General features: G+C 41.4%; 1 protein-coding gene across 2 annotated transcripts in view; it reads right to left on the bottom strand.

Annotated features, from left to right (window-relative positions):
- Window positions 1-384: 384 nt before the first annotated feature.
- Window positions 385-13,841, bottom strand: part of htt (huntingtin) — a 52,465-nt gene continuing 39,008 nt past the window's right edge. Inside the window, exons 48-66 of one of the 2 annotated variants that reach the window (XM_053621926.1) lie at window positions 13,680-13,825; window positions 11,835-12,012; window positions 11,637-11,732; window positions 11,286-11,470; window positions 9,992-10,118; window positions 9,791-9,894; window positions 9,532-9,686; window positions 8,936-9,075; window positions 8,755-8,837; window positions 8,525-8,655; window positions 7,025-7,157; window positions 6,062-6,217; window positions 5,366-5,556; window positions 4,798-4,912; window positions 4,311-4,542; window positions 3,857-3,962; window positions 3,021-3,183; window positions 2,235-2,395; window positions 385-1,273 (exon numbers count right to left, since the gene is read on the bottom strand). In XM_053621926.1, coding sequence (XP_053477901.1) covers window positions 1,060-1,273; window positions 2,235-2,395; window positions 3,021-3,183; window positions 3,857-3,962; window positions 4,311-4,542; window positions 4,798-4,912; window positions 5,366-5,556; window positions 6,062-6,217; window positions 7,025-7,157; window positions 8,525-8,655; window positions 8,755-8,837; window positions 8,936-9,075; window positions 9,532-9,686; window positions 9,791-9,894; window positions 9,992-10,118; window positions 11,286-11,470; window positions 11,637-11,732; window positions 11,835-12,012; window positions 13,680-13,825 — 2,816 coding nt within the window. In that variant the 3' untranslated portion in view covers window positions 385-1,059. The remainder of the gene's footprint in view (window positions 1,274-2,234; window positions 2,396-3,020; window positions 3,184-3,856; window positions 3,963-4,310; window positions 4,543-4,797; window positions 4,913-5,365; window positions 5,557-6,061; window positions 6,218-7,024; window positions 7,158-8,524; window positions 8,656-8,754; window positions 8,838-8,935; window positions 9,076-9,531; window positions 9,687-9,790; window positions 9,895-9,991; window positions 10,119-11,285; window positions 11,471-11,636; window positions 11,733-11,834; window positions 12,013-13,679; window positions 13,826-13,841) is intronic. The other variant, XM_053621927.1, reaches the window with a different exon arrangement.

Genomic DNA, 13,841 nt, shown 5'->3' with positions numbered 1-13,841 from the left:
AGTTCAGAAGGTGGAACCGGTTTACATCACATCACCGTACGTGCGTTACACCACTTTAACAAGCTCACTTTGTGTTCTTATCTGCGACGACCCCACAATCTAAAAACACAGGGCACTACGGCTGGTTCAAGCCTCAAGCTTCACGTTTTCATGACTGAGGATCAAATTTCTATTCAAATTTTTAAAAATATTTAAACATAAAAACTACCAAAAAAAAAAAAAAAAAGAGAGAGAGAGAGAGAGGGCCGACTGGAGTTGTTAGATAATGATTAACTTTGTGCCAGTCGATTCTACCATCTCACAGCCCTAAAAATTTTTATATATATATATATATATATATATATATATATATATATATATATATATATATATATATATAAAAATCAAGCACATTTTACATTTCAAAAACATGGAAATAATGTCATCATCTTGTTTCAACATGGCTTACGCAAGTTTCCTCAGACGAGGCAGTATACAGTTCGTATACAGTATACATCGTCAGTTTACAGTTAAATCTCTCTAAGTGCTAAAAGGTCAAATCGGGCAAACGTTTGTACAAAGGAATGACTTCAGGAAGAGACGTCTTCTGCTAAAAATGTTTACTCTTTCATGCAGATATTATGTTTGAGCGAGCACTTAACTTTGTGGGTTCTTGGACAGTTTTGAAAGTGACAACGCGAAGCAAGAGATGCAAAGCCGCGAGGCTGGAAAAATGAAATCCTAAAACCTAGAGGAAAGGATTTGTACCATGATCTGTTCACTGCGAATGTCAGCTAGCAGTAAGGAGGGTTTCGAGGAGTATATCTTGGTTTTTTTTAATCCCCACATTCGCTTTCAGACATTACATCTAACTCGAGTACTGATTTGTTCCTGTCATGTTTCACAATTAACAAGACTCTATTGCAGAGCTCATACGTTAGGTGACATTCCATGGTTGCTCTTTGTAAAGCTGGTTATTAAATGTGTACTATGTTGCCTCTGTGGTTTGGTCCTATGGTGAAGGTAAAAGGAAACGGTCTACACCCACTAGATTACTATGTCCTGCTCGAAGTGTATGCCTCATAGTGGCGTGTCCTGGTGAATGCTCTGCAGACAGCACAGCAGCTGGTAATAAGGGCTACCGGGGGATGCCACCATCTCAAAAACCGACTGGAAGGATCTGCGGTCCAGCTCCTCATCGATCTGGTGTCGGTAGAAGTCCATGGCTACCAGACAGAATAGGCTAATGTCCACGGTGTCTGCCTTGCCCATGCGGCTGATCACGTGAGGCAGGCTGGAGGAAGCGAGAGGAGTTAAAGATAAAAACTGTTGAAGAAGGACAGGTTTGTACACTGTACAATTTTTTTGGCCTGATTTTAGTGCTACGATCTACAGTTTTAAGTGATATGCTCATCAACAGCTGATTTACTGCCACTGCGACCAAAGAGAGTCTACGAGAAAGTTCTGGCAGCGACTTTGTCATTTAACTCTTAAATTCTGACCAATAGGAGGACGGCACGGGATCCTACAAATACGTAGCGCGGCTCCAAATACAGATGTGAGGACGGCCGAACTAAAAACGAAACATGCTAACGGACGGAAAAATGATCCCTAATTACCTCTAGCTCACTTTGTTTCTGTGTAACCATTTTCTGGTTGCACTTACAGGCCTCATATTCAAATGTCCAGGACTGCTCCATTTCTTATTTTATGGGTTCAAAAGTGTTTGGACCCCTGGGACAAGCCTGCATAAATGCATGTAAACAGCATCAAATGCATGTCTCTTACCCAAAAGATCTTGTGATCTTAGCAACGGGCTGCCAGGGATTGTTGCGATGGTTTTTAAAAAAAAAAAAGAAAAAGAAAAGAAAAAAAAAGCAACACCGGCAATACAGTAACACAGTCAACAATGGAGACAAAAAACAAAAACAAATAGTTGTTATGGGACTGCAATGAGATTGTAATTCATGGGGATTAACAATGGGATTACATGGCTAAATAAACTGAGCCGACCTAATTTACCTATCATTAAAACATTGTTTTACATGAAGCTACTGCGCACTAAAAGTAGTTTATATCTCCATGGTACATATTTTTTTTTAATACCAGTACACTAGAACATGGAGACTATACTTGTAGAGAAGCTTTGTGGCTACGTGGTCCTCCTCTAAAAGTTGAGAATAATAACCAGGAGGAATGGCACACGTGAGTGAGTAAGTAAGAGAGTACATATGTGAAACCATGTTTAAGGATACAGGGCAGATATCCACTGGCTGGTGGAGGCGCTGACGAAAAAACAGGAAAGGCTCCACATCGCCATGGCAACAGGTGTTCTCTGTGTGAAGTTGGAAAGCGAGAGCAGCACCCAGTCTCGCACCATAGAGGACTGACCAGTGGCGTGGAGTGTCTGAAACACCTGGAACAAAGAGCACAAATTATAACACGGCTAATCTGACATTGCAGTTAACGTTAAAATGGCTTGTCATGGAAAATCAAAAAAAAAAATTGGTTTTTAAAAAAAATCACATTATAAGCTTGATTTTCTTTTGCATAAAAAGAAACCATCTGCCTTGACAGTTTAAATTTGAGTTTGTGAGAGGCCCATAGCTTAAGTGTATTAGTGAGGCCAGCAGAGGGTGCTCACCTTGTGGTCTGTGTGGGGCCGAATGCCCCAGTATGGTGCAGTTACTGTGTAACTGTAACTGAATTGACGGGGACACTATATTGTAAAAACAGCACCGTTTTTATGATGAGACGTTAAACCAAGGTCCTGACTCTCTGTGGTCATTAAAAATCCCAGGACACTTATGGTAAAAGAGTAGGGGTATAACCCCTGTGTCCTGGTGAAATTCCCCCATTGACCCTTCTCTATCACGGCCCCCTAATAATTCTCATCCCTGATTTGGCTAAATCACTCTTCTCTCCATAGCTGGTTTGTGGTGGGCGTTCTAGCGCAATATACTTATTAGCTCAAAGCATCACTAATGCATAATAAATAACAGAGGAAGTCAATTTCAATTTAAAAACAATATAAAGCCCACCTTATATACCACTGTGGCCATAAACTGTGGGTACGGCTGCTGATTGGACAGAAACTCTCCGATGACTTTGTTCATGACGTCCTGCGGTGGAAAAAAGTCATCCAGGAACTGCGGTAGTATCCGTGACACCACACGCGCCTCGCACGGAAAACCTTTACGGATCCTGAATACACGATACGCACAATACATGAGGCAGTTAACAGAAACTGAACTATACATTCGACTGGAACATTAATATGCATGAGCTATATTTACACATACGCATACACTACCGGTCAAAAGTTCGTGGACACTCGACTGAAATGTTTCTCATGATCTTAAAAACCGTTTGATCTGAAGGTGTATGATTAAATGTTTGAAATCGGTGTTGTAGACAAAAATATAATTGTGCCAACATATTCATTTCTTTCATTAGAAAACTAACATTTTATTTAAAAAATATTTTTTTAAACGGTTGACTCGGAGCGAAATATTCTGAAAAGCAGCCGATAAGTGTCAAGTGTACGTGTGAACTCCTTTAATACTGTTTAAAACGCATCTCAGGGAAATTCCTCAAGAAATCGGTCGCGAAAATGCCAAGAATACATTTCTGGAAATTCTAGACAAAAAGGGTGTCTATACTGAAGATGCTAAAAAATATTATATTATTTTGATTTATTTTGGATTTTCCCATAATACATAATTCCCAAAAAACATAATCCCCTCAGTTCCATTTGTGTTACTCCAGAGTTTTAATGACTATTTTTATTCAAAAATATAAATATATAAAAAAAAATTATAAAAATAAAGCTTTTGACCGGTAGTGTATATGTTGATCGTAGATGTAGCAGTTCTACCTGTCAAAAAGAACCGAGACGCGCTCCATGGCAACAATAACAGACTCGCTATCGGGAGCTGTGGGGTCTGTGTCGATTGGCAGACCAGGACTCCCTCTCTCCTTCCCTGTGGAGGGAAAACAAAAAAGGTTGCCAGTCAGTTTAAGCAAACGGCATCTCTTATTAATAGCACACAAATCCTCTTTGGGCTATTCCGAACGTATTCTTTTCGACATTCGTTACATACAACAAAAATGTCCGACATTATATTCATCTCATTTTGTCAATCAAAATAAAAGGAGCAGCGTTTTCTCCTCCTTGCTGTGAGGACTATGTGAAGGAAGTGTGTTTGTGTGTTAGTCAGATGTGTTAGCATGAGGGTGGAGGCAGTTCTGACCGGTTGCAGGATGTTTGTTAGTAAGTGGGTCAGTGGGGGGAGGGGGGAGGGGTAAAAGTGAGCTGAAATGTGTCCTGCCTTCCTCTCCAGGCACACCTGTGTACATGCAGGTGAGCATGAGACCCAGGGCGGCCATGGCGCGGTGCGGGCTCGGCATGTTCACGCGATCCACGCTCAGCTTCACTAGCGTCTCCGCGTCCACGCGTGACAGCTGCTCAGACAGAAGCAATCGCTCCAGGCCTCGCAGTGCACAGTGGTAGATTACAGATGGAGTGGCCTCCTCGCTGGCTGACAGCATTATGCCACACACCTAGAGTTAGGGAGAAAGAATGAGATTGGATTTAACCTTGGCAAACCATGTCTTCATGGTGCTCGCTTTGTTTACACTGTCATGCTAGAAATTGCAATGCTACAGCATCCAAAGACATCTGATATAACTTTGTGCTTCCAACTTTGTGGCAACAGCTTTTTTGGGGGGGCGGGGGGACCACACATGGGTGTGATGGTCATGTGTCCACATACTTTTGGCCATGTAGTGTATTTTCGAACGAGTGCATGTCCTCACCTGGACGACCCCTGCGTTAAACTCTGGCCCGACATCCATTGGGTAGTTTTCCATCATGTAGAATGCCACAGCACACATTACTAACACATGCTGCTGATTTTGCAGGTTCACACATCTGAAACACACACACACACACACAAAACAAATTAGTTTAGTTGGCATCAATGAGTTAAAAATCTCCAGTGTCACGATACTACACGATACCACAGCTAATAATGAGCCATGCAGTGTGTGTATCTCTGATTTAGGCTCTCAGCAGGGTACACAGGCTCTGCCATTAGCTTTAACTCCAGGCATCCAACACTCAACAGAGCCATGAGGTCTTTCATCTCGAGTGGGAACTAGCTGCTGACTCTCACTGTCACATCAGGATGGATGCTATTTCTTTCAGTGTGCTGTATGGAGAACTTACTGGACACATGTTATTCATCTGATATTAGTCAACGAGGACTAGCTCTAAGTTTTGACAGTATAAATTTAGTAAAAGTGCGTGTGTGTGTGTGTGTGTGTGTGTGCGCGCGTGTGTGTGCGTGTGTGTGGAGGCGGTGGGGGGGGGGGTTTCACTCACTGGGCAATGGCCCGAAGATTAGACAGTACATATTCGCTGACAGTGGGTATGAGTTGGCGTGCCGTGTCGTCCAGTAGATCACACTCCAGCACATACAGCACTCCATGCAGCGCTCCAATTCGACTGGGGAGATGAGTGCTCCTCAGTGACGACTCCAACAGCCGACACACAGGCTCTGCTGTCACCTTATCCTGTCACACACACACACACACACATCATAATTAAGCAAGCATAAATTACATCTTAAATTACATCTTAAATTACACTCACTCACACAGACACTCACTCACACACTCACTCACACACACACTCACACACACACTCACACACACACTCACACACACACACTCACACACACACACACACACACTCACACACACACACACACACACACACACACTCACACACACACACACACACACACACACACACACTCACACACACACACACACACACACACACACACTCACACACACACACTCACACACACACACTCACACACACACTCACACACACTCACACACACTCACACACACTCACACACACTCACACACTCACACTCACACACTCACACACTCACACACTCACACACTCACACACACACTCACACACACACTCACACACTCACACACACACTCACACACACACTCACACACTCACACACACACTCACACACACACTCACACACACACTCACCATGCCCAGCACAGCAGCTGCTTTGCAGATAGCAGGGACGAGGTATTGGTTGAGGATCTCATCCTCTGGAGGGTGAACCTTTTGCAGCTCCATCAGAGTGGAAAACATCATATCAAACTGATTCCGTTCCGTGAACAGATCAGACACCGCCAACAGCTTATAAGACAAACGGCGAGAAAGACACAATGAACATTATGAAATAAAGCTATTTATAATTTAATCATGATTTTTGGCTTTATCTGTGAACTAAACATTATCGATTACGATACTGGAGGAAACCCAAGGTTACAGTTTGCCTTCGACTGTTAGAAAGTTAATTCTAGAAAATGCTAGATATCATCTCATAAAAAGCTTTATCCTTTTCACATGATTTAAAAAAAATTAAATGAAGAAAAAAAAACATTTATGAGGAGTGTCCACCATACACGTGCCCGTGTACATTGTTACCACAGAAATGATAACAAGCGCATCGATATAAACCTGTGATTTGTCTTGCAACTATTATCAGAGCTGCTATTACAGAAAATTAATCAATACTTTCTGACCAATCAGATTCAAGAACTCAAAACTATGATATAAATGTTACTTATCAGAGAAAGATGGGCAACAATTGCACTTTTATTAGGCTACATATGTAAAACTAAACATCACCAGACAACATAAGCTCGTCTTACAATGCCCGCAACTGGATATACATGCATTTATTTATTTATAGTCTCAAAATTCAATTAACGTGATTAAAGAGCAGTTGTATCAACTAACATACAAACAGTGTAATGCAACTAAATTGGCTAAATTATTGTTACAAATAATAAAGACATTAAAGTTAATCAAAATAAAGCAAAAACAATTTTATTTTATCATCATTCAGCCTTAATGTACATGAACAAAGAGCAGGAATAAAACAGAGAAGCACAAGAACTAGCTTCCCCTCACACAATCAGAAAGTAAACACAAACTCACCGATCTCACCACCTCACTTATAAGCACCACTGGAGTTTTTCTGCTGCTGGGGCTGCCAGGGAGGATCCACTGGCTATAGAGCTCCAGGAGAAACTGGGAGCAGGAGTGGATGTCAACCCCAGCTCGGTGCTTCCTGAATAAGAGAGGGGACAGGCAGCACACCAGTGTAAGTCTAATTTCATGCACAGCTGATGAGTAATATACTATGCCAGGAGGACCTGCTTTACCCTAGGCTCACAATAACGTGACAATTCGCTAGTGTCGCATGTAGTTTGTCTATTGTAGATGTGTAGCAACTGCTACAGCTGTTGCTCCTGGGTGCCCACTGTTTCTTTTAGTACAGTGGTTCTCAACCAGGGGGGGTATGGAGAGATCAGAAGGGGGGCGCAAACTTTTTCAAGAAAAAACAGACAGGACATCATTTGGGTACTCGCTGTATTTTATTGCTTTTCAAATATAATGTGCATAAATGGAAAAACCCAGCGTTCTCTCTCCCTCTGTATTTTCTTTTTGCTGTGAAGAGGCAGAGTTCAGCCTGCCTAGTTCTCTTGTTCAAAGTAGTTATAGTGTTCAGAAACATTTTATATCATTTATGTTCCATACCTGTCCAGTACATAGATTTATAAAAGTTATTTAAAAAAAAGTAAGTAATCTTAAGTTATGAAAAGTAATCAAAAAAGTAAAAAAAACACAAAAGCAAAAAAAAAAAATCTATCCATCAAAAACAGATTATAGTTATGGTGTGTGTGTGTGTATATATATATATATGTACAGAGAGAGAGAGAGAGAGAGAGAGAGAGAGATAAAGAGCTAGATAGATAGATAGCTATTAAATAGAATAGATAATCGTTATACTTGGTCTCCTCCAATATGGCAGGTGAGCATGTCACATGATAGGGAATGTTTGGGGGGGGGGGGTGTTTAGTTGCAAAAGGTTGAGAGCCTCTGTTTTAGTACATTCTAAAATGTATAGCCTACAGCCTACTATCCATCCATCCATCCATCCATCCATTATCTGTACCGCTTATCCTACACAGGATAAGGTGGGGGAGACCCTGGATGGGACCATCACAAGGCACATTTGCAAACACATTCACACACTACAGACAATTTGAAAATGCTGATCAGCCTACAACACATGTCTTTAGACATGGGGAGGAAAGCGGAGTACATGCAAAGTCCATGTACACAGGACGGAGGCGGGTTTCAAGGCCCCAACCCAGGAAGTGGGAGGCAAATGTGCTTGTTATTTGCAAATCATTGAATTCTCACAACTTTTTTGGAATTGGTGTTGTATTTGTCACTTTACTGCTTCATACTGAACTTGGATAATTAGGTACATGCCTAATTTGCATTGCTTGACACACTGTTGCTATCGCTGTAACCCATATAGCGCATGTCCACTTTGTCACCTTCTAGCTTGAAGCGAGAGTTAGAAAACGTGTACGTGTGTGTTGAATGTAGCTCCGTGTCCTCGTCTGTGTCTGCGCGTGACCTCACCTGGAGTTAATAGGAGATGTCGGAGGTGAGGCGGTTGCAGGAGCATCAGCTTCATCTTCCTCATCATCACCCCACTCTTCCTCCCTCAGAGGAGTGATATTATTCCCCAACCACACGGAGTGTATCGACACCTACAGCAATCAGCATACAAGCCATACATGATCAGACCGCCTTTAACGGACAGATGAAGATTTATCACGTTGTTGCTAGTTTGTTTTGCGCTCTCTAACCTGGCCTAGTTTATAATCCATGTTGCCCATTTCTCTCTCGGTGTTAATCTGCAGGAGGAGTTTCTCATGACTGATTAAAGTGCCTGTACACAAAAGAAGAAAGTTTGGAAACAGGCTAAAAAAAAAAAATTAAAAAGATGATGTGCACTTTTGGATGTATAGGACTGCTTATGTGTTCTACCTGCAGATGAAGATGACAGCGATGGCACCGGGTCCCAGACTTGGTAAGGGAAGTGTGTGGCTATATTGTCTCTCTTGGACACCATGGCCTGAATCTCCCTCTCCACTACACCTCTGATTGCCCTCAGCTTACGCCCAAACCTGCAAAAAAAAAAAAGGGAAGAAAAGATTTCAAAACTCATTTACTGATGAGTTTAGGCCTCTGATGACTTTTTTGAATTTTTATCTAATTACTGTTCATTTAATACTCTTAGGAGACCCCTGATGTAACGCTTCTGCTTGCACAGTAATTTCTCACTTAAGCAAATCGAGAGAGAAATAGGCTAGGCGGACTTGAATAACATTTTACATGAGATGCAAGTCCATAATAATGCGATTAGCTAGCCAACTACTTAATCAGCTAAAACTTTTTAGCCTAGTCAGTTAGGTTTCTGGGTTTTTCAAAAACCGTTTACAGTAAAGACAGCCCATAATGCAAGTGAATAACTGAGCGAGTAAGTCTTAAGAGCAGTTTCTCTCGTGCTGTCCTGTTGATCTGATCTTCTGTTCGCTAGTTTATAAGTTTAACCTCAACAACCATTATAAAAGGAAATGCACCTGGTGTCTAATGCTTTGAGGCTCTTGTTGCGTGGCTGCTGTTCCAGGCAGCTGACTGCAGGGTTCCCGGCTGTCGGCAGAGTCATGGCGCTCAGCACCAGGGAGGTGATGGCCTGCACCGCCAACACGTTTATCTGCGTCCGCTCCAGATCCTCCTGTTACACATAAAACATTTTTCAGTTTTAGGGTCAGCTGGATTATGATGGAACCAAGTGAAACAGCAAACAGTTCAGTTTCGGTGCACGCTCGATGCGGTCACCTCTTGCGGAGTCTCCTCCTCTTGATCGATCGTGATCGGTTGGGTGACCAGCACCCCTAACAGAGTGGCCCAAGTCTCCTCAAACTGGGTCCTACTGCTCCAGCCTGTAGCAGACAAAAACACACCAATCAACACATGAAAATGAGCTTCTGATGTTATAAGCATGTAATCAGACCACAAGCACATCTGTCTCTTTCGTACCGAGGACATTAATGCGGTAGAGGAATTCTCTGAAGACGTCTTTCTCTTGCAGGAACTCGACAGGAATCTCAGGCAGTGCTGTGCCAAACTCCCCACCACGTCTGGGGGACCAGCCTAGCTTCCAGACCTATGACACACACACACACACGAAGGCTCACATTGGATTACTGCCATACTACACATTAGAGGTGGGAGATATATACAGTACATATACATGAGAAACAGGGAGAAATTTAATATGAGACAGGAGAGCAGGCAACCCAGGTGCTTTAAGGTTGGCTTATTTTTTCAGTGATTGACAGAAACTTAACACTGTTCATCACCTTGAAAACACCATCTACACAGTGAAGCAGGATGGTGGTAGCATCGCGGTGAGGGTTACCCTTGGCTTCTTGGTTGCACTAATCAGAGTTGCTGTTGGGACATATTCTTTAATATTTTTAAAAGTGGTTTTAATGGTGTTTCAACGGATTCTGAAACTTCGGGGTGTTTGTTGGGGTGTATTGATTTATTTATGTTTTAAAACAAGACCGGACTGATGCTTTGTCCCAAATTTGTTTTAATAGCATCTTTGGCCTTATGAATGAGGTGACGTCTGATGGCAACTGGTTTAGAGGATACGCATCAATGAGTATCAATAATTTCTGGAATTACAACCTTTTATTTTCCCTCACTCCAACATTATGGGCTGTTTTGTCTAGATTCATGAGATATAATCCCCATTTAAGTCTGGTTCAGTTCCAGCTTTACAAAATGTAGAAAAGTTTAGTTTTTTTTTTTTTTGGTCTTTTTGGAAATTTTGAAAGATATTGATACCATGATAGTGATAAAGTGATGTATAATAAAAAATGTGCTACCCGACTACACTACCGGTCATTTTTTTTTTTTTTCCCCACACAGTCATCAAAACTCTGGAGTAACACATATGGAACTATGGGAATTATGCTGTGATAAAAAATCAAAATAATTTAATATTTTAGCATCTTCAAAGTAGACACCCCTTGGTCTAGAATTTCCAGAAATGTATTCTTGGCATTTTCTCGACCGATTTCTTGAGGAATCCCCTGAGATGTTTTTAAACAGTATTAAAGGAGTTCCCACCTACGTTGGACACTTATCGGCTGCTTTTCAGAATATTTCGCTCCAAGTCATACATTTAAAAAAAAACAAGTTCTAACGAAAGAAATCATAACAAAAAATCATACACCTTCAGATCAAAAGGTTTTTAAGCTCATGAGAAACATTTCAGTCAAGTGTCTCTAAACTTTTGAGCAGTAGTGTATATTTCACTCACCAGTGGTGGGATGCGTGTGTAGCTGTTGACAAGGGGCAGCCTGGCCAGACTGATGATGACATTCCTAAGGGTAGGAGTGAGGAATGCTGGGATATTGCTGTTTCTGTGGTGACCAACAGCCAAAACACTCTGCAGGCTTTCCACTAGCTCAGCCATGATCTCACAACACTGCTGCTCACACAGGTCTGAAACACACACACTAATGATTTGGACTCAAAATATGCACAAAAAAAAGTAAATAAACAAACATATAAGTTATGATTATTCACTTGTAAGTACTTGGGCCCATCCCTAGTGCCAGCTACAAAGTGTGCTCTGGAGTGCGAGTGTGGGTGTGCGTGTAAAACTCACTGCCTTTCGCCGAATCCACCTGGTCCTCCTCAGAATCGCGGTCAGCGTGCGTCTTTCTCTCAGGCCTTACTAGTTGATCACCTGGACCAACTGTGACTGCATGAAATACACACCCAAAACAAACCCTTCAGTTTCATACGTTCTACACAACTAGTTAAGTACACGTTTGAAGTTCGCCACCCTTCTACTCACACATACCTGCGTAGATTAACAGGTGGACACAGTGGATGACGGAGCAGGTGTGCGTGAGGTAGGTTCGAGAGGCAAAGTCTGTCCACACTGATGGCTGCTGCAGAGCCAAACACAGGCAGGACACGCTCATCTGCACATCTATACTGAAAGGTAACCGGTCCTGTAGCAGACGCCATGTCACCAGCTACAGACAGAAAAGAGAGAGAGTGTCAGGATGTCCATACTTTCTTATTGGGGGTCAGATAGAGAGAAAAAAAAAAAAGGATGGATCACCGACTACAGGCTATGAGTAATAACAAAAATATAGCATCATCGGCCATAATGATCACCATTACACTTTCTTTTTATTTAGATATCAATCTTAGAGCATGATATCCACTATGAAGTACCGAGTGTCTACTGGAAAACAAATGCATGTTAAAAAAGTGAGGAATGCATCCAAAGACAGGTGCACTTTTTACTGGCAGCATTACCACAGGTAATGCCTATAAAAATGTACATCTTTAATAGACTGAAGAGAGTAAAATAAGTGATTGAGAGTTGATATCGGGGTGGGTGATACGTAAAAAAAATATCATATGATATTTGAATTACAATACAAATTGTAGCAAGGAACATTCCGATAGTTTAAAAGCATCCGATGATCAGGGCTGATTATATCCTGTCAGTCAAAAGAGGGTGGGGAAAACATCGATTTCGTGCTGTGTGTAAAGAAAATGTCTCTTGTGTGGAATGACGAAAAAAACTGCAGTTTGTAATCTCTGCACTGCTAAATATTTTACACCAGACGCTGCAGCAGTGAAGCGGGTGTTTCAGGCGTCGAGTCAACTTTTTAATTTGCCACGCTGCTCGCGCTGAATTAAAGGGCCAGTACATTGTTGAAAGATTTAAATGAAGATGACTGAGAAAAAGTATATATTGCACAGAAAAATATATTTGTAGTGTAGTATATTTCATATCTAGTCAATGTTAATATATATAAGAAAGTTTATTATTATATATTACCAGATTGATATCAATGATGAAGTAGAAATGCTTTTTTTGTGCTTAGTGAATGTGAGACTAACAGGAGGTTTTTTTTAGAATTCAGTCAATGTTAATAATAATTAATAACATTCAATAAGTTAAGAAATCTTAATCTTCAGAATTTAGTTCATGTGTAATGTTAATTAGAGTAATGTGTTTTCTGTTTTTGAGACCAGTTACTGTGAAACAACTTGTTGAAATGGAGAGAATAACGTTTTTATCTGCATCTCCATCAGAATTGTGGAATCAATTATAATTAATTTAAAAGAAGGCATAAAAGGTGACATGTGACACATTTCATCAAATTGTATGGCCAGAAATGAACTTTAAACTTCCTTAGCCAATGACATTCTGTCTGCTGGTTTAGATCAGCTTGTAATTTCTCACTATTAGTGAGCTCTAGAAAGGAAATGACCGTATCTAGACCAGCTGTCATGCCACTAGAGGAAATGAGCTTTCCAATGACGCCAAACGTTATTTCTTTTTGTCCCACATCGGACTCCTTGAAACCAAATTGTTTCCAAACGGCTGAAATGGTTTTATCTTTCTTGTCGACCAAAGGCTCTCTTTCTGTCATCTTGGCTCGAGCTGAACTAAAAACGCCACATCATGGCGGGGAGGGAGTTTGGCCTTTTAGGGAGGGGTGAAAGCGCACCTCTGTAAAGAAAAAATGGTGCATGGTTTTTCAAAGAGACAAAACGAGAACGTTGCAAAACAGAATGCGGCACAATAATCATTTGATCTGTTATTTTCTTTTCATAATTGTCGGAGGTCATAATCGAAAATTCGATTAATCGCACAGCCCTAACACGTGTGTGTATATACCTCTATGACCAGGGTGGTGAAGGAGGTGATCAGGTGCTCAGTGGCAGGAGGGATCTGCAGCGCCGAGGGCAGTTTGGGGAGAGACATCAGATACCGACTCAATGCACTACACACACTCATCACTTTCTGGTAAAATCCGGCCTCACCTGCAACACACAGGCA

This window comes from Ictalurus furcatus, chromosome 3 (assembly GCF_023375685.1).
Source record: "Ictalurus furcatus strain D&B chromosome 3, Billie_1.0, whole genome shotgun sequence".
Taxonomy (NCBI): Eukaryota; Metazoa; Chordata; class Actinopteri; order Siluriformes; family Ictaluridae; genus Ictalurus; species Ictalurus furcatus.
This window is presented reverse-complemented; position numbering and strand designations above follow the sequence as displayed.